The 27,938-nt window shown below is 34.7% G+C and overlaps 1 protein-coding gene across 13 annotated transcripts in view; it reads left to right on the top strand.

The window, feature by feature from the left end:
* PARP8 (poly(ADP-ribose) polymerase family member 8) overlaps window positions 1-27,938 on the top strand; it is a 454,001-nt gene that overhangs the window by 355,191 nt on the left and 70,872 nt on the right. For all 13 annotated transcript variants that reach the window (XM_056824924.1, XM_056824928.1, XM_056824925.1 and 10 more), the window contains 6 exons: window positions 2,796-2,873; window positions 4,253-4,347; window positions 16,875-16,935; window positions 17,402-17,492; window positions 24,064-24,130; window positions 27,773-27,898. In XM_056824924.1, coding sequence (XP_056680902.1) covers window positions 2,796-2,873; window positions 4,253-4,347; window positions 16,875-16,935; window positions 17,402-17,492; window positions 24,064-24,130; window positions 27,773-27,898 — 518 coding nt within the window. The remainder of the gene's footprint in view (window positions 1-2,795; window positions 2,874-4,252; window positions 4,348-16,874; window positions 16,936-17,401; window positions 17,493-24,063; window positions 24,131-27,772; window positions 27,899-27,938) is intronic.

Below are 27,938 nucleotides of genomic sequence, written 5' to 3'. Positions count from 1 at the left end.
CAAATGGAGCCCAGTTAGTAATCTATTATCCATGTAGAAGAAATCTGAATTTGATCAGTAGAAGTATGGAAAGAAGGGGAAAAATAGAAATCACTTGAAGGTAGCTCCATGATTGCAAGTCTGGATGTTAGAGAAGATGGAATTGTGTTTTGTGATGAACAAATGACCTGAGAGAAGATATTGGAGGAAAAATTGCCAATCAACTTAGAATTTGTTAGGCCATCAATTCATTGAATAGCTAAGTCAAAGTATCAAACATGTAGTTGGAAATGTCGAGTTTAATAATATCAATACTGGAGATAGTATCAAAATAGAATTTTTATTTCAATAGAGATCTAGGAATCCCTCTGAGGTGATTATTGAAGCCATGAAAGTGGATGAAATAGTTGAGATTTTGAAGAAAGAGGGCTAAAGACCAGAGTTTGGGAATGCCATCTAGGAGAGTCAAAATTTGGAATAAACTAAGGTCCAATTTAAAAGTTAGGAGACCTAGGGGGAAAAGTCACAAAGTACAAACAAATAAGGAGAGAATTCCTTGAAAGAAATTAGTTGCAATGCTGCTGAAATGCTAGGAAGGATGAAGATCTGCTTGTCATAGAAAATATTAGAAGTCTAGTAAATGATGAGTGAAGAAGAGCTGTGAATATTGACATTCTTTCTAGAAGTGAAGTAGATGAGATGATACGCTGAGATTGTGTGTGTGTGTGTTTGTGTGTGTATGTGTGTGTGTGCATGCTCACAGTATATGTTTAAATGACAGGATAACATTCAGTGGTAGAGGAAAGGAACCAATACTGAAGAACAGATTTAACATGATAGAGGAAAGATGATTGATGGATAACGAAATGGTATATTGTTAGAATCCATTGAATTCAGGCTTTGTTTCCAATTTTGGTTTTGTGGTGAATTAGCTCAATATCTGGAACATAATGGCAGCAAGGTGGATGGAGTACCAGAATTGGAGATAAGTAGACTTATCTTCCTTAGTTCAAATGAAGGCTGAGACACTAGTTGTATGATCCTGGGCAAGTCACTTAACCCTGTTTGCCTCAGTTTCCTCATCTGTAAAATGAACTGTAAAGGGATATGACAAACCACTCCAATGTCAAACCCCACTCCATGGGGCCATGAAGAGTTGGAATTGACAGAAAACACCTGAATATCAACTGGCATAGAGTAGAGACTTAATAAATGTTTTGATGAATCATTGATTTTTTCATTCATAGAAAAAAATACAAGAGACATTTGGCCTGGGTAAGAAGAGATATGGAAAGAAATGTTTTCAACTGGCAGAAAGGGGATCTGATAGTACACTGAGAATGAAGAGCAGATACTGCAAGACTGACATTATATATAGGAGGTGAAGAAGGACCACAGAGAGGGGAAAATGGTTAAAGTTCAAGATTTCAGAATAAGAAGAAAACTGAAAATCTTTGCTCTCAAGCATTTTATTTTATTTGAGGAACTTCAGATCTACAGGAGTCAAAGTGACTCAGTGGAATTGATGTGAAAATATACAACGATTGTTGCATAAAAACACATTGTCCTTTGGCTTTCAGCGATTTAGGGTGGCAGGGGGTTTGAAAGTAAATTTGAATATGAGGCAAGAAGAGTAATAAACCGAAAACAACTCACTGAATAAATCAAACCCAGGGTTCTAATTATACTATGTGTGTTGTAACTTTGCATTAAATCAGTCCCTCAGGTGACTACCAGCAGTTTGATAGCAGCTGGCCAATTCCAGAGGCAACGTTGAGCAAATGTTTGCGTATCACCTGTTCTCATAAAAGCACCAAAGGAGATCGCTGTTCAGCTCTAGACTTTATACCAAATTCTGAACTTTTAAGATGAAAATAGATCCAGTCTCCATATTTGAGTCCAGAGACCAGGGAGCTAAAAGTATATTGAATTTAATCTTTGATATATTTAGACAGGTTAATCTCCACATGTGGTTTGTCTCTGAAATCTTCTGTTGCTATAGTGTTAGGAAGAACCCTAACTTTTTCCATCGTATTTTCTAAAAACCAATGAATTAACACATTTTTTTCTAGGAGATGGATAGGCATGGGGACTAGACTTGAGATTTCACTCATTAAGAGAACTGACTCTACCCAGGCAGATTGGTAGCTTCTATCAAACTTCAGAGGATTATTGTAGTGAAGGGTTAAATGACTGTCCTAGAATCACACAGTCAGGTTATATTCAGTGGCAGGACTTGGAATCCAACATGTCAGCTCTCTTGCCACTACACTATAGCTACCCTGTGTCTGTCTGTCTGTTGGTCTGTCTGTTGGTCTGTCTGTTTATCTATCTGTCTGTCTATCTATCTATCTATCTATCTATCTATCTATCTATCTATCTATCTATCTATCTATCTATCTATGTATCTCTCTGTGTCTGTCTGTCTATCTATATCTATCTGTCTGTCTGTCGATCTATCTATCTATCTATCTCTCTGTCTGTCTATCTATATCTGTCTGTCTGTCGATCTATCTATCTATATCTATCTGTCTTTCTGTCTGTCTATCTATCTATCTGTCTGTCTGTCTGTCTGTCTATCTATCTATCTATCTGTCTATCTGTCTTTCTCTCTCTCTCTGTCTCTCTCTGTCTGTCTGTCTGTCTGCCTGCCTGTCTGTCTGTCTGTCTATCTATCTATCTCTATCTGTCTGTCTTTCTATCTATCTATCTATCTATCATATCTACCTGCCTATAATTTTAAAGCTCGCTTTTAACAGGGAAAATATGACTTGTCTTTGCCATTATTCTTATTATAATTATTCTTTTTACCTAAGGAGTCAAGACAAAATAGTACTGTGGAAGAAGATTCAGAAGGAGACAATGATTCAGAAGAATTTTATTATGGAGGGCAGGTGAGCAGGCCCATCTTTCCCATCCATGACTAATTTGACATCATGAGAGAAACCACATAGTGCCTAGGGTTCATTTGTAGACGTACCACTCAGTAGGTAAGCCACGTAACCCCTCTTTGCAAGTTTATGATCCTCGTCCATATAATGTGTTGCTGTATCAGTTCTAATAGCAGAATGCCTGCATCAATTAGAACAGACCCTTCTTTTTAAAATTTTCAGTAAATGTATTTATATTTTATAAATCGGCATTCACTAGAAATGAAGGATTTATTAATTGTTTTGTTGAATGTTTAGACTTAAGAAAGTGATGAAGAAAATGTTAATACTGTAGATTAAACTTAAAAGTGAGTCCTGCCATGTATTTTTATTTTGGGAAGCTGATCTTTAAATGTTTAGCAGCATACTCTTGGATAATAGGTACCAAATTCACTGAAGTTCATTAGAAGTTCACTGAAAAGGAGATCTGTATATTGGTCTTTAATTCATTAAGACTTAGAGAAAAAATGACAATTAATATTAGTGTTTGTGTTGAGTTTAAGTTATAAGCTGAGTCTTCACATTCAAAAAGGATGTTAATAATAGATTTGCTTGTGTTTTCTATTTGTCCATTTTGACTGCTATTCAGTTTTATTACATATTGAAGCTGTTAAATATCTATTTTATGAAATACTTTGATCATTTTATGATAATGAAAGAAAAGCATATAATAATAAAATTATTAAATATTTTAAAAATTAACTGTAAGATGTGTTGTAATATTCTGATAATTTAAATCTTGGGAAATGAATTTGGAGTCTAGGATGGAGAAGGTAGGATATTAAAGTTGGAAACTTTTCTGATTTATAATAATGTAAACATAATTTGTTGTTCTTTTGCTGCAACTAAAGGCTATTTTAACCTTTAGTTTTGATATATTTAGTGTAGAGTCAAAATATTTATGCATCACAACTCTAGTAGTTTTCCTCTTTGAAAAGAATTAAAAATTACCTGACCATTATTTTTGTACATAAATTTTGCAGATAGGAAATTAAATTGCCTTTCTTTTTTATGTCTAAGCTTTGTGGAATTTTTCTGACATTTTGTTTTACTTTGTTTTACTTGCTCCTGAAATACAACTTCTGGGGATCAAAGTAATCTTATTTTTAATATTTTATATAAATAATGAATTATTTCATATCCTTCGTGTCTTTAAAAAATTCAAAGCATATAGTGCTGAGTTATTTTCTTTCTACATCGAGCAGATGTAGAATACTGAAGTAGATCCATGGTACATTGGGTTGACAAGGTGATTTGTCTAGCAAACCATTTATATTCATGATTATTTTGGTTTCCCCAACATCCAAATACCAAATAATTTCTAAATCAGTCATTTTCACTAGGTGAACTATGATGGGGAACTTCACAAACACCCACAGCTGGAAGCTGATTTGACAGCAGTGAGAGAAATATATGGGCCTCATGCAGTTTCTCTCAGGTACATGATAATTTTATTGAATAAAAATTGAAATTAATACTTTGCTGAACATAGGGATTTTCCTCGATCTTTTATATATGGTAATTTGCCAGAGGTGTACTCTACTCTTTAAGATGCTGTGTAATGAAACATTTCTCATTACTGTCTGCACAAATTCTTGAGCTTGGGGTTTTGTTTTGAAGCTACCTTTTATGATAGGCTATCCATCACCATGATGTTCAGGTGCTCACAATTTACATTATTTAAATTGCTTAATGCACTTAGTTATTTAGAGGCACTAACTTTGTAGGTCTTCAGGTCCAGGTTTGACAATAATAGATTGTTCTAATTTACTTGGCAAATTGGACACATACTGTTATCATAAATTAATGTCTGTTTCGCCTAAACTATAAAAGTAAATAATATGTAACAATTAAGAGCACAGTCTAGTAGATAGATATCGAGTTTGAGTTATCGTCTAGAAGAGCAGAGTTTTAATCCTGCCTCTGCCACATATTTTGGGGCATAAACTTAACTTCTGAGTGCCTTTCCAAGATGGTGACTAATGGCCATTTTTGTTGAAGTGAAGGTTACCCACAAGGAATTGCTAGACTGATGAAATAGAATTCTGGACCAAAACAAAAGTGACATATTCAAATGACGCTATAGCCTTATAGCAATTAAAGAAAAGTATTTGAGTAGTATGTGTTTGGAAGATAATGTCATTTGCTGTGTATTCCCTGAATAAATTTTGATGACATGCTATTTTCTTCTTTATATAAGTGAATGACTAAATCTTTATTCCATTTTCTTTTCTGTCTCTATTTGAGAAAATACTCGGATCTACTCAGCGAGTGGTTGTAAGGATAGATTGCTTTTTGATTCGTTTAGTTACTGACCTCAGACTAACAACTGTGAGGTCTCCGGAATGTCCTGACCCACGAATACTTTCTTCATTTAGATAAGGGCTAGGGAATTAGATGCTGAGCAAAGAGCCCTTCATTTCCAGAATTCCTTCCTCAAAGACTCAGGTTTTAATACTTGGACCAGTGAAGAAAAGAAAGAACTATAGCAACGTGCAAATGATTTCTTCAAGGAATCGTTCAGTCAGTCAAAGCAACTTAGTGAAATGGTATAATAATGTCAAGAGCAAGGGTTGGAATCAGAAGATCTGGGCTCAAATCCCACTCCTACTACTGATTATCCAGATGACTTCTGGGAATTAATGAAGCATGTTTAGCAGAGAGCTTGAATTAGATCATCTCTAGCCCTAAACCCCCCATACTCCTATGAGTGAGTCTAGGGCTTTTACACAACTAAGCATTCCTGGGAGGAATTCTTCTCCCAAAGAATCATTCTCACCCTGTGAGACATAGACATAGACATTTGAACAGTGAGCAATTAGTATATCAATGTGAATACTTAAGGGCTGATCTGACAGCCATTGCTATGGATATTAGAGACACAGAGAGAAAATGAAGTAGTGCCAATTCTAAAGAAGTATAAACGAGGGTTGCAGCATGAAGACATAGAAGAAAACAAAAAGGGTTCAAATCAAGAACACATGTGAAACCCAGTGGAATCGCGCCTTGGCTATGGGGGCGGGGAGGAAAAGAAAATGATCTTTGTCTCCAATGAATAATGTTCTGAAATGACCAAATAAAATATTGTTTAAGAAAACATAAAAAAGAAAAAAAGAAGAAAACAAAAAACAGTAAAGAATTATTCAAAGTAATATGAGTTCATTCGAAAGAAGTACTATTAACTGAGGTGAATCCAAAAACCTTCTGGATCGAGGTAGATCTGAGTATTTAAGGGAAGTAGAATTCTACAAACTACAGATCAGGAGGGCAAACATTCAAAGCATTGGGGGAGCTGTAGAGAGGAGCAACAGAAGATGGAGTGTTTTGTGTGAAGAGCTACAAGCAGATCAGCTGTATATTAATTCTGGAAATGTTATCTGCAACCAGATTGTTTGTCACTATAAATACCGAAGAGGGGACTTTGTATTTATGGAGCCATTGACGTTTTTGAATATAGGGCTGACACAGATTGGTAGTGAATAACCATATGGGAGAGATTAGAAGGGGAGAGATTTGACATAGGGAAATCCATTGAGAAGCTATTCTAATCATCCAGAAGAAGGATGAAGAGCTTTTGAGCTAGGATGGTGGATATCTGAGTAGAAAGAAGAAATACAAGAAGTGTCGTGTAGGTAAAACCAATATTTGGCAACCCAGTAAACTGGAGTGGGGGGGCAGCAGAGAGAATTGAGGATAACTTAGAGGTTGTAAACATGGCGGACTATAAGTGTTGTGCTGTTCTCCACAGAAATATGGAAAGAAATTAAGAAGATGGGTTCTTAAAAAAGAAATATGATGATGAATTTTGCAAATGTAATTTGATTTTATCCTCTCAAAAACCCTGTGAGTAGGGTTCTCATGTGAGGAAACAAGAGGCAGATATAGATTAAGTGACTTGCCCATGGGCACACAGCTAGCAAGTATCTGAGACTGCATTTGAATCCAGATGTTTCTTTGTTCCTGCCCAGAGATCAATGAGGTATTTGTAAGCACTTTGCAAAAAATAAAGTACTAGGTAAATTTATTTATTTATTTATCTATTATTTATTTATTTATAAATAAATATATTTTCCAAAATTGAATAATAAATATATATTAAATTTAATTAATTAATTTATATATTATATTCATATATTTTATATTATATATTATTAAATATATATTTAAATATATATTTATATGTTATATATTTATAAATTAATTAATTTAATTAATTATATAAATAATAAATATAAATAAATAATAAATGAAATTTATTTATAATTATAAAATTATAAAATTATAATTATAATTTTATTATTATATTATTAATTATTATTAATTATTAATTAATTAAATTATTATTTTTATTATTTATATATTAATTAATTAAATAATAATATTATTAATATTATATATTATTATTAATTATTAATATTATTATATTAATTAAATTATTAAAAAATGAAAAAAATAAAAAATAAAAATTGAATTAAAAAATTGAAAAAAAAACATTGAATAAGAGTGCCAAGTCTGAAGTCAAGAAGACTCATCTTCCTGGGTTCAAGTCTAGCATCTGACCCTAGTTATGTGACCCTGGTTAAGTCACTTACTTAAGCCTGTTTGCCTCATCTCCCTCACCTATAAAGTGAGCTAGAGAAGGAAATGCCAAACCACTCTAATGTCTTTGCCAAGATAACTCCAACTGAACTCAGGAAGCATCAGACATGCCTGAATTGACTGAACTAGAAGAACAGAAATATTCTGAAATCAGATTGTAGGACATAAAGGAGGATTAAAAGGAAACAAACAATAAATCTTGTGATCTGTTCTAAAGTACAGAATAAAAGAAGACTGAAAATAGAGCAGTAATATATTTCTTCAATTTTAGCTCAGCATACTTGTGGGCAAAGAGAGTGAAAGTACAAGAGGATAAAAGGGAGGAGGAAGTACACATGGATAATTATCATCAAGAAGGTGAATGAGACAAACCTACTACTTGTAACAGAATAGGTTACAAAGTAGAATCAACTATATTATAAGAAATATTTGAAACATGTTTACACAGTTTAAATAAGGGGCTAGAACAAACTGCATTATACTTTCGGTGAACTTAAAAAGAGCAGTTATTATTTCAGAAAAGGTGAAAAGCATTATCAGAAACAATTAAAAGAGATAAACAAGGAATCTATTATGCTTAAATGTACCATATTTGAGGAGCACAGTGGGACAGTACAGCATGGGGTCGGAAGTCAGGAAGATTCATTTTCCCTGAGTTCAAATCAAACACTAATTTTGTGACCCTGATCTAGTCATTTAACCCTGTCTGCCTCAGTTTCCTCATGTAAAATGAATTGGAAAGGCAATGGCAAATTACCCTATTTTTCTTTGCTAAGCAAACAACAAACAGGGTTTGGAAAAGTCATGCACAACTGAAATGACAGAACAACCACCACCATAGCTGAATTGATAGCAACACTTAATATTTCTGTTCTGGACCTTCCCACTTCAAAATTCTGTGATTCTGTTACCACAATTCTCTTTTTGCCATAGGGGGTCAAGAAAAGTTGTTTCTGAATCTGAGTACTCATGAGCCAAGAGAGAGGAAGACACAGACAGTAAAGAACCTTTACCTCAAGAGGAGTTAAGGGTTGCTGAAGGGGGATCAGAATCATAGAGGTGTTCCCTGCTACAGTGATGATTTTCTTTTCCTTGCAGTCCTATTCTACAACCTCACTAAGATGGGAAACAATTTTTCTTACTTATCTTTTCAATCACATGCTCTTCTCTACCCCCCCCCCAAAAAAAAACCCCACTAATTTGAATTTCAGGTTTTTATTTCCTCCTCTCCCTATCAAGAAAGCAAGAAAAATAACCCCCCACATTGTCTAGCAAAGTTTTTTTTTAAAAGAAGCAAACATAGAAAATTCTTTCATTATTTGGAAGAATTTGTAACATCTTTAGATAAAGTTTCCAGAAATTGTCCTGTCTGCCAAGATTGCTTCCTGTTTGCCAAATTTACATATTCCTTGGACCTACTGTGAAAATATCTCAGACTGGGCCCCCAAACACAGATTTAGCAAGCACACAGTATCTGCTGAGCCTGAAGTGTCAGAGAACGCAGAGTTCTTGTTAGTGACCTGTTGATGTGGAAGTAACTACATCTTGAGAACAGTTTGTCATCTGATCTTGTTTGTGGCATACTTTAGCTTCAAGAAAATGTGGGAGGCTTGTGTAGCTTATAAAATCCTCCCCTAATCTGAGAGCCCAGCATATTTAATCCTCAAATGACAGAGAAAATTATTTTCAAAATGTCAGCTAGGCTGCCACCCATTCTAAGGAAATTAGAACAAATATACAAGGCGTATATTTTTAAAAGTGATGGTGACTCATTCTTCTTTTTAGAAAAGCATCATGAAATATTAGTGTAATGTTAGCAAATACTTGTTTACTAAAAGCATGTTGTTGCCAAGTTTCTAGAAATAAATACAAATTTACCTTAGACATCCCTACATTTATATCTCAAGGGTTCTTTCAGAGGCATCTAAAGAAGTCTCCTTATTTTTTTATATTTGTATTTTTTTAAAAACTCTTACCTTAAATCTTGGAATCAGTACTGTGTATTAGTTCCAAGGCAGAAGAGCAGTAAGGGCTAGGGATTGGGGGTTAAATGACTTGCCCAGGGTCACACAGTTAGGAAATGCCTGGGTCCAGATTTAAACCCAAGACCTTCTGTCCTTCCCTGGACCTCTAGACCTGACTCTCAGTGCACTGAGCCACCTAACTATGAAGATTAAAAGACTTGTCTACAGTCATATGGTTCATAGTAGAGAGGGGGTTCAAACTTAGGAATTCTCATTCTAAATTTAAGACTCTTTCCGCTATTTCAGTAAAAAGAGATTCCCCAGTTTGAAGACCTTCAATCGACAACATGGATGTAGAACTGTTTCTAAAATTTCTGAAGGCACTTATCTGAGCTCTTGGTTCCAGTGTGATAAAATATACAGCATCTAGTAAGCTTACATTTTTTTTTTAAAACAGTGAATTGGTGAAGGTAATGTAAGCGATTATCTTGAGTTATTATGAGCCCATATGCTTTATAGCGTACAATCAGTTGTCTCTCTCTTCACTACTCAAGGTGCATCCATCATTCAGCCAGTTGGTTTCATTCTGCCAATTGCTATTCAGGGGATACAGGGCTCCAACGTACTCTCTCCATGTTGTGCAGCGCCAGCGCCAAAGCTGATGACTGCAAAGGCTCCATCTGGGCAAACTGTAATCACGCTTTGTAACATCTCAGCATGAAACGTGAAATTACTGGCATTATATGAAAATGGCATTCACAATGGAAATAGTTTTGCATATACACAATGCTATTTGTGGATTCTTTGAAGTGTGGCATAAAAACAAAAAATGATGTAACTATTTACAGATCTACACCTGCAGAATCGAGGTAATTGCAGACCTTGTAAGGTCTTTGCCTCTTTAGGATTCTGCCTGCGTTCTGCCCCATCCTGCAATAGGATACTTCTATGGACGTATTCCCTTGAGTTGTACAGGAGATGGATGAGGAGAAGAAAGATAGGTTCCCCGAGAACAAAGTGCTTTAAATGCCTGTTTATTGAAAGGTGCCGCCATGTTGGTAGCGTCTTGAAAGATTATTATGCCATTCTTTCCCCTGGATGTTCACATCTTGGCATTTCTTATGTACAGGATTGGGTGAATGAGCCTTTTATGTCCTGGGAACATCAGAGGGAATGTTCCTTCTTCTCCTTCTCTCAATTTTCCACATTATTGACAGTTTTCCTATGCATTCTACTTGGTGTACTCCTACTATACATTATCTGAATGTGCCATTCTGAGTGTCATAGACCTGCAGATCAACCTTCCTTTGCTTAGCATTTCCCAGAAAATAAGTTATAATCTCCTGTCCTACAAGCTACCCCAAATCTGTTGTTCTAACCTTATTTTAGAGTATGGCAATTAGATGACTCAGTAGATTGAGTAATGAGTACTGGACCAGGAGTCAGGAATTCCTGAGTTCACATCCAGTTTCAGAGATTTACTAGCTATATAACCAATGGCAAGTCACTTAACCTCTACCTACCCTGACTGTAAAATGAGTTTAATAATAGCACCTTGCCTCCAGAATTGTTATTCTGGACAAAAGGACAAATTGAAATAATAGTTGCAAAATACTTGCTTTTTAAATGCCAGTTATTATTAATGTTTACCCCTATTTTTATATTCTAAATTACAGCCAAATTGGATTATTTCCGTGCCATTCCTTTTTTTCCTGTCATCTCTTGTTATTTTGCCTTAAGTCCAAAAATAAACAGTGTGATTGCTCTAAAGGATCAAATCTCCACATCTCTTGATTAGGCATTGGGAGATGACCACTGTGGCTTAAAGATTCTTAATCTTAAAGCCATGGTGTGAAAGACAGTTATTTTGATAATGCATTTTAGTTAGTTTCTTTTCCTTTTTAATTAAACGCCTTTTGTTTTACTCATTTAAAGACATTATTCCATGAAGGGAATCATAAATTTCACCAGATGATCCAAGGGGTCCATGACATAAAAAGAGGTTCAGAATGCCATCGCTTGTGACCAGAATTTAAATATGTCCATAATCTCCAATTCCAGCTGCAGCTACCTTTCTACCTGCCTCCTTTCTCTATTCAGAAAACATTAGAAGAGTGTAGAGCATTTCAGCTTGAGTGCAGACTCCTGGGGGCTCATCTCCCCTGAATTCCTGAAAGGATGAGTGGGAAACACACAAGGGATTTACCCAAATCAGTTGAAGTAATCATTAGCAATCAAAGAGGGCTTCTGAAGGGAAAGTACTTTTATTTCATCACGCTACTCTCTCAAAAGAAAGATATAACATAGTTTCTTAGCAATTTTCATTACATTTTCTATGACTCAATTAAAAATATCTAGCATCATTTGATTAGGAATCTTTTAGTGCTCAATAGTAGTTTGTGGACATTTAGAAGAGATTTCTTCTAGGGAAAAGAAATCAAAGAGACCAGTGTTCTATGAACTTAGAGGGTTTTTATTGATGAGCATCAAGGCAAGTCCAATGCTAACATGAAATTTCTTGGGAGTGAGTGAGGAAAAATGAAATGAAACAGCACACTAGTCTTTAGATGATGGGAGAAAATGGAAATGGATGAGTGGTGGCTCCATGAGAGGCTACCTTTAGATTTCACCACATCCTTGTTCCATTAATCTCTTATTCCTCCTCGTTAATATGTGGCCTGGATCCTTGGTCACTTCCACTCCACAGAGTAGTGGGTCAGTGAATTTTATGGGTAGCCACAGGTTTTCACCTTGGTCATGTCTAATTTGTGGTCTATCTCAGATGTAAAGTTGCAAGGAGACACCATTGGGAGACTAACAAAGCCTGCCACTGTATAGACCTAGGACATGACATTTTCTGGTATAATTTGTGACAGTTTTCAGGGAAGGGCAGATCGAAAGGGATATTAGTCCAGAAAAGGAAATTTGGTCGCACAGTTAGCCTTCTTTAAGTACTTAGGGAACTACAACAAAAAAAGTAAGTGACTGTGTGTGAATACGTGTGTGTGTGCACGCACGTGTGCATGTAGGCGTAGGTTATCTTCCAAACTAAAAACTTTCTATTTTAGATTGGAATAATATCTACTTTTAGTGACAGTTTTCCAATTTATCTTTCCTTTCATTATTCTCTGCCACATTAGTCTCAGTCAGATAACAAAATCTCCATGTGCTAAACATGGGAAATGCAATTTTTGTTCTTTTCATTAAAAAAGAGCAATTTATGAGATTAATTGCCCGTTCTTATTTTAGGAAATACTAAAAAAGCTTTACATTGAAAGGATAAAATATTCAAATTATTTCAGTCTGTGGGCCTCCATTTCATCATCTGGGAGGGCCTTGAATTAGACAGCTTTTGAACTCTAGAACTGGTGGTGATGATGGGGGTAGAGAGGGGATTGTTATTCCATGAATGTTTTGGCCTTTACTTCGAGACCGAGAAACTTGAGAAGAGTTAAAGATTAGTCATTTCTAATGAGGATCTCGTGTCAGTTTAGACTTGTTTCCTGGGGATTCTCATGTAAGTAGCCCAAGGTAGGCTTGCCCTTTCTGCCAGAATATTTCTTAAATTTATGTCATTAAATATTCTTTAGAGTTACTGCTGAAATTCAGTATATACTTGGTAAGATGAAGCCAACATATAGAATTTTAGGTTTAACACAAAGTTGAAAAATTACATAGTTTGTCTACCTATGCAGAAGTTCAACATTTGGGATAACCACATGGAAACATTTGCCAATTAGATGTTGATACTTACTCACAAAATGCAAATGTATTCAGAGGAACAAAATTTCAATATTTGCCAGTATAAATTTAATGAGTCCAAGACAGGGGAAAGAACCTCAAAGGCCAGGTAGTCAAATCTCCAAATTTTAGAGGAGAAAACTGAGTTCCAGGGAATTTGTATGACCTGGGATGTTAGGTTATATGTGTCAGAAATGAGATTCGAACCCAGCTTAGACTGCAAGTAATGCATTCTACTCCCCTTTCCTAGATATGAGAGGAACTCCCAAATTAGGTTGATGGTGTAGTTGATATTTCAGAAAGTCCATCAGTGAAAGCTAATCAGGCAAAGGTCTATTTGTCAACTCAAACTCAGGCATTCCTTGAAGTTGGCCCCTGTCTATTAATAAAGTAGTTATTAAGCACCTACTGTATTCTTGCCACTTTGTTGCTAGGTATATAAAAATAAAAAAGAAGTAACTAGATCCTCAAAAAGATTACATTCTATTGAGACAGATTATATATATATATATATATATGTATATATAAGCACACATTAAACAAATAAATGAATAAAAAAGCCAACCACCCAACAAACAGGTAAATAAATAGACTCCCAGGATTTGGGGTCTTCACGATACTCTTGTAGGTATTGAGAGGTACAAAGTTTGATCCCAGCCTTGTGGAACTCTAAGCAGGAAACAAGAAACAAATACAGATACTGCATAATATAAAGTATTAAAGTTAGATTAATTCTGAAGTTAAAAAGAAATTTAAATGAAAAAAATTCTTATATGTAGTTCAAGGGTACAGATTATTATCTACTAGGTTTAGGGTGCTTGAACAATCATAGAGGAAAAGTAGCTTGAACTTAAATTTAACATTAATTTATCCAAATGTGCAGAATTGACATTGTAAGAAAGATAGGAATTGGATGTAGAGTTACACAGATAAGTTGAGTTCAAATCCTCCTTCTGTCACTTTCCTCCTGGGTAGCTTTAGGGAAGTCAGTTAACCCTTCCTGACCAAAAGGAGAGAGCTGGATGGACTAAGTAGATTTTTAGACATTTCTGTCTCTAAACATCACTTCTGTCTCTAGGCAAATAATCTTTGCAGTTGCGGGGATAGAGGTCTTGGCAACAGGAAACCTTGAGTTCAAATATGACTCTAGGCAAGCCACAGAACTCTTTTCTTTCTCTTTCTTCAATTTCTTAAAAAAAATTTAAAATAGCAGGTACTCTATTGCCAGGAACATATCTATTGACCTTTTGTAAGATGAGTAGAATAGCAAAATTAATGATTATGCTTAGCCTCTAAATGTCTTTTAGTTTCCCTTTCCTCCCACCAACAAATTCCCTAGGAAAATGATAATTTTAAGTACTTAATTATTAGATTCTTACACTCACCTCTTCAAGACATAGGCCACAATCCCAGCTTATAAATAGTTATTTCTTTATTTGGTGCGTCATCTAATTGATTGTTGTTTACATTATAAATTTCATATTAAAAGCATTCATAGAATCGTTCATTGTAATTATTAGCCTATTCATCTGCAGAATAACTTTCCCAGTGCAAAGGTTTTACTGTATTTCACCCCTGCTCAAAAATCTTGTGTTTCCCATCGCTCATAGGCTCAATTATATTAAAAAGGTTTTCCAGTATGGTTCCCAGCTATCTTTCCCAAATTACATATGACCCCCTTCCCTAAACCTTTTGTTCAAATCAGTCTAGCCCAAGATCTGATACTTGAAGTCATCAATTCCTTTTCTGCCCCATGGATCTCGCTTACCTGGAGTCTATACCTTCTTTACTTCTGATTTTTAAAATCTTCAATATACTTCAAACTTCAGGAACTATCTACACAAAGGTTCCTTCCCCTCATTTATTTTTCTTTATTCTCTCTTTTAAGACACATCATATTTAAATATGTTTGTCTGTCTTACCTCCCTTTCCAGAAGAATGGGACAGGTTTTTTTGTTTCTTTTGTTTTAAATTTATACACCCAGCATAGTAGGATGCCTGTTGTAGGTCCTTAATGAGTATTCAATCAAATTGAAATGGAAATATAGAATATTGGACCCATCTAACTTCATATTTTAAATGTTTTTCTTTGATGAATTTTCCTGCTAATTCCCTGGACAGAAGACATTCTTGATAGTCTCAGAATGTGGGAAAAATTACTGTTTCTTTTTACTGATTTATGTTCTTATTTAACACAAAAGAGAGCAACTTGTGGAATTCAAGTAGACTTGCAATTCAGAGGGTGTATATTCGAGTGGGCCTGTGATGGAGAAGTTTCATACTGTACTCTAGCTTGCTGCTATTACAGGGAGATGAAGATGGAAATAAACATCTCCTCTGTCGGTTTTCCTTTAGGGATATCTAACGATGTCTGCACATATTCGGCACTTAAGAAATATATAGGTTAAATTTAATGGATTTGTTGACAAATTTCTTCCTCTAAGCAATGAAAGAGCAGGGAGATGAGGAAAGGTAGAACTGAAAGTTATACTTCATTATATTTTTAATTTTTGCTGAATTAGGAGAATTTGAATTAAGAGTAAATTGCCTTCCAAGTTATTACTGAGTCTTGGCTTTGGCTTTGACTTCCCACTGGCACATTTTTTTTAGCGGTAATTTTAATGGAAGCAATTTTTGACCTTTTTTTGCCCTTCCACATAATTTTTATCCTCCCTCATCTTCTTGCTTGATCTCTAGACACACTATCCTCTTTGTGTACTGCCTAAAATTCCTGATGATTTTCCCATTTCTTGAGACTCTTGTCCGGTACAGTTAAGTGACATAATGGTTAGAATGTTGGGCTTATAGTCAGGAGTACCTGAATTCAAATGAATCCATAGGTACTTAGAAGTAAGTCACATAACAACTTATTCATCAGTAAAATGGGAATAAAAGTACCTACCTCCCATTGAAGTTTTGAAGATCAAATGAAATGATAATTGTTAAAGGATTAAGTTTATTGTCTGGCTCAAAGCATTATATAAATGTTAGCTATCATTGTTATTCTTTTCATTCTAGTTTTGATTATTTTATAGTTCTAATTATCTAATAAAAATAATTTCTGATGAAAGATGAGTGAAGCTTAATTTTTACAGTTGCATTGGGTTCTTTTCTATTTTTGCTTACTTCAAATGAATTTTTCATGGTTAGTGTATCTCTGGTGGTGCTTCTGAAATGGGAGATGTTTAAGGATCTTAAATCAGCTCCTGTATTCCTTCCTTCTTATTCTTTGTCAAGTAATAAAATACTCATTATTTGTATTACAATGGTACACTTCCTACCCTTTGGAGTTTGCAGTACTCACACACACAATACCTAGTAAGATAGTAAGAAATGGCTTGAAATGGTAAAATTTAAAAGAAAAAAAGTAAATATCAGAAACTGCAATTCAGAAATCCTCTAATTTGAAAAATATCTTCTATGTGAATATCTGGATGTTTAAAAGATATGTTTATGTATGTATCCATAGAAATAGCTGTATAAATAAATCAATGAATGAACATAGTATGTGCCTACTTTCTCTGAAGCCCTTAGGATATAAATAGAAAGGTTAGAGCTTACTGTTTTATAGAGGGAGACCTCATATGTTTCTACTTGTAACTAAGAACAATCAGATTTTGGGAACGTTGAATAACTTATGTTTATTGTTCTTTGCTTCCAGGGAATATGGAGCTATTGACGATGTAGATATTGACCTGCATATTGATGTCAGCTTTCTTGATGTAAGTATAGCAAACTTTAAAGTATTTATTTATTATTTGGTTTTTTGGAGCTTTAATTTTTACATGATCTCACTATTCACTGACGTTCTTTCTTCATGTATTGTTTTATTTAAAAAATTTAAAAATATATACTTTATTTATCTTTCCTTGTCAAAATGACTTGTGGAGTAAAAACGTACACTGGCTGATTTGAGTAAAGAAAATCTTTACTTCTTTGCTGTGATATCTTTTAATAGGTTCTGAAATTTATAGGGCTAGTATTGTGGCATTTCTATATATCTTAGACTCTTGCTGTTTTACTGGGTAAGTGAAATGCAAAGATTAAGAGTAATTTGTTTTTTTACCAGCATAGTAGACTTTAATGTTATTTGTGATTTTGATACCTCGTACTCTATAGAATAGAGTTGTTTTTTCAAGTACTCTATTAGAAGGCTGACTAATTCTTTCTTAAAAAATCTTATTTCAGGAAGAGATTGCTGTGGCTTGGGACGTGATTCGTACAGAGCCTATAATAGTCCGCCTGCACTGTTCACTTACACAATATTTAAATGGCCCAGGTTGGTCCTTTCTTTGCCTATTTTCTTATTGAAGTATAAATGAATAGTTTATGGGATAACAAGCAAATCACATTCTGATTCAGTCTCTAAATACTGGGTAGTCACCTCGGTAATGTTGTTGATAAATGTTATAGGACCTGAAGGTAAAAGCTTAATCTACAGTAGAGTCTGGAATCAAATGTTGGTGGTATTTCACAGTCTGGATTCTGAGTAGCCTCGGGGTGTTGCTATGCAACAGTTCCTCTAATGCTTAATCATTTAGCACTGTATGATTTCTTTGGTTAGCCAAGCTTGTGTGTTTGGTCTCATTTTCCAGTTATTATTCACATTATGTGGAAAGAATTTCTCTTACCAGAGATTCCATTTATAAATAGGACAAATGGCAAATAGGTCACTGACCTATCTGAGCCTTTCTTGACCTCTTGTGTCTTATTCCTATGGCCTCTTAATTGGACTTCGTCCAACCCTACCCCTCTGATATAGATATATATATCTAATATATGTATAAATTCATATTGCTTTCACTCAGTAAACATTTATCAAGTACCTTCTCTGTACCAGTAAGTGCTTTGGATATGAAGAAAGGCAAAAGACAAGTCCTTGCCCTCAAGAAGCTCAGAGTCTAATGAGGGAGACAAAAGGAAAAACAACTACATAGAAAAGTGCTTTTTTATGCAAGCTAAATTGGAGTTATAAATCAGACTGAAGGCACTAGAATCAAGAGATGTTGGAAAAAGGCTTCCTGTACAAGGTGGGGTTTTAGCTGATACCTCTAGGAAGCCAGGAGGCAGAGACAAAAAGGGAGGGCTACTCAAAGAATAAGGAACAACTGCAGAAAATGCCCTACTCAAGTAGAACAGCAAAGGGACCGGTTTCACTGGATCTTAGAGGAGGTAGTAGGGAGTAAGGTGCTAGAGAATACTGGAAAAGTTGGAAGGGTCCAAGTTGTGAAGGGCTTTGAATCTCAGAGGATTTAATATTTGATCCTTTAAGAGAGAGAGCCACTGAGATCTATCAAAATGGTGCAGTGACTTGGTCAGATATTGCCAAGTCACAGCCTGATTTTGTTTTCTAAAAAATGATGGGCAACATCAACAATATGGAAATAGGTTTTGATCAAGGACACACAGAAATCCCAGTGGAATTGCATGTCAGCTATGGGAAGGGGTTGGGTGAGGGGAGAGAAAGAACGTTATTCTTGTAACCAAAAAAAATACTAATTAAAAAAATGTAAAACTTTGTATCTTTAAAAATAAAAAATAAAAAATGAGGGGGTTCTAAATCTTGCAGTCCTAGATCATATTATTTACCTGAGAAATCTCTGGTTCCTTTTTGCTTTTAAGATGTAAACTATAGACCTAGAAATAATAGCCCTCCTCAATGTTACTCGAAACTACTTCCCTCCATCAAGCTCTTGGGAAAATGAAAATTTTTTTCTGCATAAATAAAAATAACTCTGTTCCCCTTAAATATCTTTTTAAAAAATGATAGCTCTTTAACTTATGTTAGCATTTTAAGGTTAACGGGCATTTTTGAAGAGTATACTTAAACTAACTCCCTGGTCATCTCTTTACAAAAACTTCCTCTTAGTCTTTAGGTATCATATAAATGATTTTTTATTCGGTATATACTAGGGAAGCTAGGATAGAGTACTTATCTGTAGTCCGGAAGACGAGTTCAAATACTTCAAACATTTACTATGGTTGTGCAACCTTGGTCAAACAACTTAATTTGTTTGTCTCAGTTTCATCATCTGGAAAAGGAACTGGAGAAGGAAATGTCAAACCACTCCAGTATCTTTGCCAAGAAAATCCCGAAAAGGGATCATGAAGAGGTAGAAATTAATAAAAAATAACTAAAAGGCTACGACTATATACTTGGACTAAATACTTCTCATAAATACAGAAATTGTAGAGATGGCTTGATAGAGTGACTATCATTTTGTAAATGATGATAATGAATGAGCCTGATTTCACTTTGAAATAACTAAACAAAGCAAAATTGGATTAGGTGATAGATGATATCCTACAAAACTGAAAATACTTTGGAGAGGTTTCTCAAATGCTGTCAAGAAATATGCCAGTGCAATGAATTGTGTACATCTAGCACCAGAACCTGAGCTTTGTTGAGGCTTAGTTGATATCGAACATCTTTTGGGGGCATGAGCATGCTTCGTTATTTGGGGCAAATTACTTTTCCTGAGGATTTCAGTTTTGTGATCTAGCAAAAGAGGGTATTAGATTAGATAATCTCTTAATGCCCATTCTAAAGTCAAAATTGTATGATTCCTATATGAATTTTTCTGATTTCTTGAATTTACCTATAATTGTAATCCATGCTCATTTAAGGATAATGTAGATTTATAGATCTCAATTAGAGAACCTTTTTTTTCCAACTTGATTTTCTGCTATTTTTCTGCTGTTTTTTCTCTCTTCTCCCTATCTCAAATCAGACATAATTCCTTCTACATATTATTTGCTCAATAGATACTTATTAATACATTTGATGCTCTCAAAATAGTCTCAATAGTTCAACTTTCAGATGACCCCTATTTCTTCAATAAAAATATTATTCGATCCACTTTTTATCCCAGACTTTGAAATATTTTTGGTCATAATTACTCTTAGCCTTCATTCTCCCAAATTAGAAATTTTTAATCTGAGGCCATTAACTTGAATTTTAGTTTTTATTTTTAATATTTTTCTAGCAATTTAAATATTATCTATTTCTGTGAGAATCCCTATATATGATGTTTTATGTTTTTTAAAAATTGTTCTCAGTAGACTTCTATAGTCTTAATCAGTTAGTCAAATGGGTCCATGCAAAAAAGTTTAAGAGCCTCTACTTTGAATAAAGAAAAGGATTTTGACAAAATCCCACACTGGTTTTTATTAAAAATCCTAGAAATTGTACAAAGCATGTAATTTGCTATTCATTTCCTTAATATAACAAATAATCAGTATTTAAATCTAAGAACAACCATTGTACATACTAGAGAAACAATGTTTTAAATCATTTGGAAAAGAACATGGAAGCTCATTATTACCATTTACTTTTTTGAAATATTGTAATAAAACAAGTCAAAGAAACTCAAGGAATAAGCATAGGCAGGAAAATACACATATAACTGTACAAATCTAACAATGTACGTAGAGAACTTTAAAGAGTTAATTAAAATTAGTAATTAAGGAAACACATTAATTGCTCTTAGGTTAAACCAATATGATAAAAAATAAATAAAAATATGAAAAATTAAAATTTTCCATTTTTTACAAATTAAACTTTTCAAGAAATATTTAATAGAGCTAAAAAAATGAAGTTCTTGTATATGAACAAGTCTCAAGTCTCCAGATTTGTTGCATATCTTTTGACCGCGCTATATCACAAATCAGGTTATACCTTCAAAGAAATCAAAGAAAGAAGGATTTATATATATATATATATATTTATATATATATATTTAGTATCTTTTTATATGAGACAAAAATTTGAAACAACAAATGTGTTCTTCCATTGAGCAATGACTCAACAAATTATAGTATATGAATGTTATAGGATATTATTGTACCATAAGAAATGACCAAAAAAAGTTTTCAAGGAAACTGTGAAGCTCTTTACAAACTGAAGCAGAGTGAAATGAGTAGAATTACAGCAATTTTTATAGTAACATTATACGGAAAACAACTACGAAAAGTTTTAAAACTCTGATATATGTAATGATAAAATGTAAGTCCAAAAGAATGAGAGGGAAGTACGTCATTCACCTCACAAAAAGGTTATGAATTTTAAATGCAGGAAAGATATACATTTTCAGAAATGACCAATGGAGAAGCACCTATTTTTTCTTGGAATTTGCAATTATGTATCAAGCATTTAATAATTAATTTTTAAATCCTTTTCTTCTGTCTTAGAATCCATACTAAGTAAAGGTTCCAATGCAGGAGAGTGATGAGGGCTAGGCAAGTGGGAGAAGTGACTGAGACTAGATTGGAACCCAGGACTTCCTGTCTCCTGGCCTTGCTGTTTATCCTCTGGGTATCCTCACTATCCCTGGGATGCCTTATTTTTGTATTCATTTTTTCATCATTGTAATATCATTTTTTATAAATTGTAAATGAGGGAAAGTAGTGAGATAAACAGATGATTTTTTTTAAAAGGAGAAAAAAAAGTTCACCTTTTCCAAATTGAAAGGTCCTCAATTTTCTTATTTCCTAACAGTGACACTCAAGCTTAATTCTATTCCTGGGGGAATTAAGGGATTATTTGAGTGCTTTATGTTTCTATACTTGCACATTTACTCCCATAAGTCTTGCATGTGTTATACATTTTCCTTAGTATAGAATGGACTCTGTCTTGTACTCAATACTCATGGTACATTGAGTGCCTATACAATAACTGAGAACCAAAATTGGAGAGAGCTGGACACACAAAAAATTTCCTAAGCTTTATTTTGGCTGTTTAGCTAGATTTTTTTCTTTATTCAGACGCCCCCCCCCCAATTACATGTAATAATTTCCAACATATGTTTCCCAAAATCATAAGATCCAAATTGTCTCCCTCCCTCTTGTCCTTTCCCCTTCTCAGAGATGGCAATTTGATCTGGATTAAGCATGTATTATCAGGCAAAACATGTTTGCCTATTGGTCATTGTAGTAAGAAAATATACATAATACCAAAACCCTAAAATAAAAAAAATACAAATAAACTAAAGTGAAAAATAAGATGCTTTGATTCAAATTGTGATTCTAACAGTTTTTTCTTTTGGAGGTATATAGCATTCTTTGTCATAAATCCTTCAGAATTGCCTTGGATCAATGTATTGCTGAGTTGCTCAGTCTTTCACATGTGATCGTTCCACGATATTGCTGTTACTGTGTATAATGTTCTTCTGGTTCTGTTTATGTCACTCTGCATCAGTTCATGTAGGTCTTTCCAGCTTTTTCTGAAATTATGTTGCCTATTGTTTCTTCTAGCACAATGTATTCTATCACCAACAACACATACCACAATTATCTTTATATCTTAATAATATACTCATTTGGTGATATCTTTGCATAGGGCGTTAGATATTGGTGTATACTTATTATTGTTTTCAAATTTTCCCTGTAGTTTTTGTCAAATAGTGAGTTCTTATCCCAATATCTGGGGTCTTTGAGTTTATCAAATACTTTGTTGCTGAAGATATTTACCCCTGTATTTTATTCATCTAATCTATTCCATTGGTCCAACTTTCTATTTTGTAGCCAGTACTAGAGTGTTCTGATGATTTTTGTTTTATAGTACAGTTTGAGAGCTGGGTCACCTTCCTTGATATTCTTGACATTTTTTTCCAGATGAATTTTGTTATTATTTTTCTAGTTTTTATAAAATAATTTTTGTTACTTTGATTGGTATCACATTGAATATTTAAATTAAGTTATGTAAGATTGTCATTTTTATCATATTCTATTAGCTTAGCCTATCCATGAACAATTAATATTTTCCCAATTGTTTAGATCTGACTTTGTTTGTTGGAAAAGTGTTTTGCAATTGTGTTCATATAATTCCTATGTTTATTTTAACAGGTAGATTTCTAGATATTTCATTTTGTCTACAGTAATTTTAAATAGAATTTCTTTGTCTTTCATTGCTGAACTTTGTTGATAATATATAGAAATGCTGATGTGGGTTCATTTTGCATCCTTCATTTTTGCGACTATTATTTCATCTGTTTTTAGTTGATTCTCTTATTCTCTAATTGTACAATCATATCATCTTCGAAGAGTGATTATTTTGTTTTCTCATTGCTTACTTTATTTTATTTCTTTTCTCTTATTGCTAGCACCACTAGCATTTCTAGTATAATACTAAATATCAGTGGTGATAATCAGCATCCTTGCCTCACTCTCGATCTTATTGGGAATGCTTCTAACTTATTCACATTGCAATGTTACTTCCTTGTTTACCTAGATTAACAAATAGGGAAAAGAATTGGACAGTGAAGATAACATTTTTATATGTCCACCCCCAAGATCCAGACCTAATTTGATTGAGCCTGTCCATTGGGGGAAAAAAAAAAGATTTGACATCCTTTTTGGGTATTTCTATTGGCACCAAAGAAGAAGTATAGATTTGTGACCTGCCAATTAAATTCAGGAAACATTTTTAAGTAGCCAATGTTTTCAGATTACCCTGCAAGACCTTAGTGTCCCTGCTCTAGTGGAATGTGGAATGGTTATGGCAACAGAGCATTAGGATTTTAAGGGGATAGCGCCTGAAAATCCTAGCTCACAAGGGACCTGCATTCCCTTTTATCTTCTTATTTCATTCTTGTATGCTTTCCACTTGGATTCGGTGTGCAAAGAGCCACCTTTAAGCTTGGACCCAGGTTTGTTTCTTGGAGCCCATCTTGTCTGAACAGAAGTCTGTTCTGTGTTTTCTCCATACTTTGAGCACTAAATAATTTCTGCATGATGAGTTCTGTTTCCTGGTAAGATTTTAGGATCTCAGGATCTGGTTGTTTAAAATGGAAAAGAATCAAGGCTATGCTTTAGAGATGAACATTCTGATTTTGATCTGTTTTCTTTTGCAGTGCCCACTGTAGATGTGTTTCAGATTTCTACAAAAGAAAGATTTGGATTGGGACATCAATTAAAAAAGTAAGTTTATAAAAGAAAGAAAACTAATTTTATGAGAAAAGATTATATCTGTATTTATTTCCCCTTGAAATCAATGAGAGTTTCTTGAGTAGGTGAGATTCTTTCATGAAGTCAACTATATTTTAGACACACTGTGCACTCATAACCACACATACACTCACACTAATAGATTTATGAGCATATCCCTTGACATTTATGGAAGATACTTAATAAATAAGTATACACACACATACACACAGAGATACATACCCCGTTCTCCCTGTTCCCAGGAAACTCTTTTTCGGAGGAGTTTAGCTAGAACTGCTCTCTCTTGGTTCTCTGTTTCTCTAAATATCTGGGATTTTAAACTAGGAACTAATTTTATTTAACCTTCACCCATAGAATCACCAATAGAATCTTCTCTTTAAGTGTGATAGTGACAATTGATTAATTGAAAAACCTGTGGTCTTATCAGTTTATCAGTATGGTGAATTTCTGAAATAGAAAATGAAAACTCCCTTAAATAATTCACAATGAAAACTTATCAATAAAATACAATCTTAACAAGTTGTCTAAGGTACAGGTATCAAACATTTCCTTTGGGACTGCAAAACTCTACCTTAATCAGATTAAAATGTAAATGTAAAATGTTTAACAAAATAAATCAAAACATCACGCAACAAAAATATTCATTTGTGGTTTTCTAAGCCAATATGCAGCCTTCAAGAATCTTTTTCTATATGAGACTAATGTCACTGGTTTTGGGCATGCTGTAAGAGGGCATGAACCCATTTCTCCCTGATCCTGAGGCTTACTCTCTGCCCACTGGACCTCATGGCCTTTCTTTCCATATTTAAATGCAATATTTTCAACACTGTAATTCTCATTAATTGAAGATCCAGTACTTCTCAGTTTTAGACATCTGTAAAGTAAAAATCTTGGAAGTGAGAGGGCAAAACCTTCTGAGTTGAAGAACTTGTTATCCAAGTCGTTCCTAATCAGAGAAATTCTAAATCAAATCCTACGAGCTCTTTTATCCTCCCATCTAACAAGTTAAATTTGAAGTCCCAACAAATCAGAAATGGTAAGAAAGGGAGGCAGGCTAATAGAGGCAGGCACTTTTTTGACAGCTTGAGAGCAAAAGAATTAATAAAAAATCTTTCTAGAAAGAAACTTAAGAATAATAAATGAGTAATAGTAGCCATTGGCTCTTTAGTGTAAACACCATTAGTCCTATAAATCTTCAGATAAAAAAGGCATTTTTGGATATCTGACATAGTACAAGAGTAGTCGTGAATAATAATGACAGCCATCAAAAGTGGTAAAGTCTGTTCCATTTACACTCTTTGCAAAAGCAAAAAAGTCTCATATATTTTGCAAAGATTCTCATTGAAATGAGGTGTGTGTCTCTGTGTATGTATCTATGTGTGTATTTTGCAGAGGGATAAGAGACATTGATCTTTTGATCTTCACATATAGATTACTTTGCTGATGCCTGAAAAGATGGACTGGCATTCTCTTTGAATTATTTATAACAGAAATAAAATATTCACTGCTTTACATTCACACACTCTTCCAGAATGCTCTGAGGACTTGTGGTGAAGTGGAAAGAAGAATCATTGAGCCCTGAAGTCCTAAATCCTGAGCTCTAACCCTGGCTTTGCCACTAATCACTGTGATCCCTATCAGTCAGCACACCACAGACTGCAGTTTCCTCACTTAAAAAACCAGTGTCTGACTATATCATTTCTAATGTCTTTTAATTCTTAAATTATATCATTTTCCCTCTTCATTTTATCCCTATTGACAGTATATAGAAGGAAACTGTAAATTCATAGAAGGTTATCTGACTTTTTGTATGTCATGTAATACATGAATAACTCATTCTTGTTGGAAACTATCTGATGATGTTCTCTTAATCAACCTACCATTTTGGTATATGGAATTTATAAAAGATTACTTAATAATCGTATGCTTTGTATTCAGCACTGGTCCTCTGTGTAGGTGAGTAGACAACCACAGAGTATGATTCAAAAGTTGCTGAAATGTTCTTCCTCTCAACCTGTCTACCTCAGCCACCTGCCAAAATGCCTACGTTTTTTCCCATTAGTCACACTTTGGGGTTAAGGCTTTGCAGCCCTCTATTAAAATGCAAATGTTACTTAGGAGTTGGGCACTTATTAAGCTGTTATCACTCCTTTATACTTCAGTTCAAATTCATTTGTCAGTCAGCAGGCTTTGTAACGTGGCTCTAAAAAAATAAAGGAACCCAAGACCCCCAAGTTTGGATAGGGAAATGAAGTTTTTAAAAGTCCAGAAAATGAGGGCAATCCATCAAGACTCTATTTAAAGGCACGAAGCTTTTCTTCCTAGAAGTGAAGAAGGGAATAATTCTGACTGATTGAGTACAAAGGAAATAAAGAGAAACTCTGCCTGCTTCCAAATTACTTAAGGCCACAGCTCTTCATGTTATATTATCTTCACATCAAGTCTTCTAAAAGAATTTTCATGAAGGAGACTAGAAGAGAATTTGGCATTTATTCTCAGCCTTATTACAATGAAATGGATTTGACTCATTTTTAGGAAATAAAACAAAGAAATTAGTTACATACTGAATCATATTCTCCATAGTTTTTAAAAAAGTAATTAAATTTATTAAAAATAATACATCTCTAGCTGTACAACTACTATTGATATTTAAGGCGATTCTGAAAGGTCTTCATACAGTTGATTCATAAGACACTTACTGTTTCCTTCCTGCCTCCCTCCCTGCCTCCCTTCCTTCCTTCCTCCCTTCCTCCCTCCCTTCCTCCCTTCCTTCCTTCCTTCCTTCCTTCCTTCCTTCCTTCCTTCCTTCCTTCCTTCCTTCCTTCCTTCCTTCCTTCCTTCCTTCCTTCCTTCCTTCCTTCCTTCCTTCCTTCCTTCCTTCCTTCCTCCCTCCCTCCCTCCCTCCCTCCCTCCCTCCCTCCCTCCCTCCCTCCCTCCCTTCCTTCCTTCCTTCCTTCCTTCCTTCCTTCCTTCCTTCCTTCCTTCCTTCCTTCCTTCCTTCCTTCCTTCCTTCCTTCCTTCCTTCCTTCCTTCCTTCCTTCCTTCCTTCCTTCCTTCCTTCCTTCCTTCCTTCCTTCCTTCCTTCCTTCCTCCCTCCCTCCTTCCCTTCCTTCCTTCCTTCCTTCCTTCCTTCCTTCCTTCCTTCCTTCCTTCCTTCCTTCCTTCCTTCCTTCCTTCCTTCCTTCCTTCCTTCCTTCCTTCCTTCCTTCCTTCCTTCCTTCCTTCCTTCCTTCCTTCCTTCCTTCCTTCCTTCCTTCCTTCCTTCCTCCCTCCCTCCCTCCCTCTCTCCCTCTCTCCCTTCCTCCCTCTCTCCCTCCCTCCCTCCCTCCCTCCCTCCCTCCCTCCCTTCCTCCCTCCCTCCCTTCCTCCCTCCCTCCTTTCCTCCCTCCCTCTCTCCCTCCTTTCCTTCCTTCCTCTCTTCTTTTTTTAGATGTTTTAGCAAAGCCCACAGAGAGCTTTTGTCACATAACTAACCTCAAAAATGTATTGTGTTGTTTTTTTAATAACAACAAACTGAGGATCATGTTGCCCTTCCACAGTGTTTATCTTTTGTATCTAAATAAAAATCTTAAATTTTCTTCGAATAATAATGACAGAACCTGTTTCCATTGACAGAATCATGCAGACATATGTTACACAACAGTGGAAACAGAGCAAAGAAAAATCAAACTGTCCACACAATAAGAAGCTCTCGGAGAAGAAAGTGAAATCCCCTCTTCACATATTTTCTACCTTGCGCAGGTAACAGCCCTCCCGATCATTATCTGATTAAGTTCCAAAG

This window comes from Monodelphis domestica, chromosome 3 (assembly GCF_027887165.1).
Source record: "Monodelphis domestica isolate mMonDom1 chromosome 3, mMonDom1.pri, whole genome shotgun sequence".
Lineage (NCBI taxonomy): Eukaryota > Metazoa > Chordata > Mammalia > Didelphimorphia > Didelphidae > Monodelphis > Monodelphis domestica.
The sequence above is the reverse complement of the archived record's forward strand: the minus strand, read 5'-3'. Positions and strand labels throughout refer to the sequence as shown.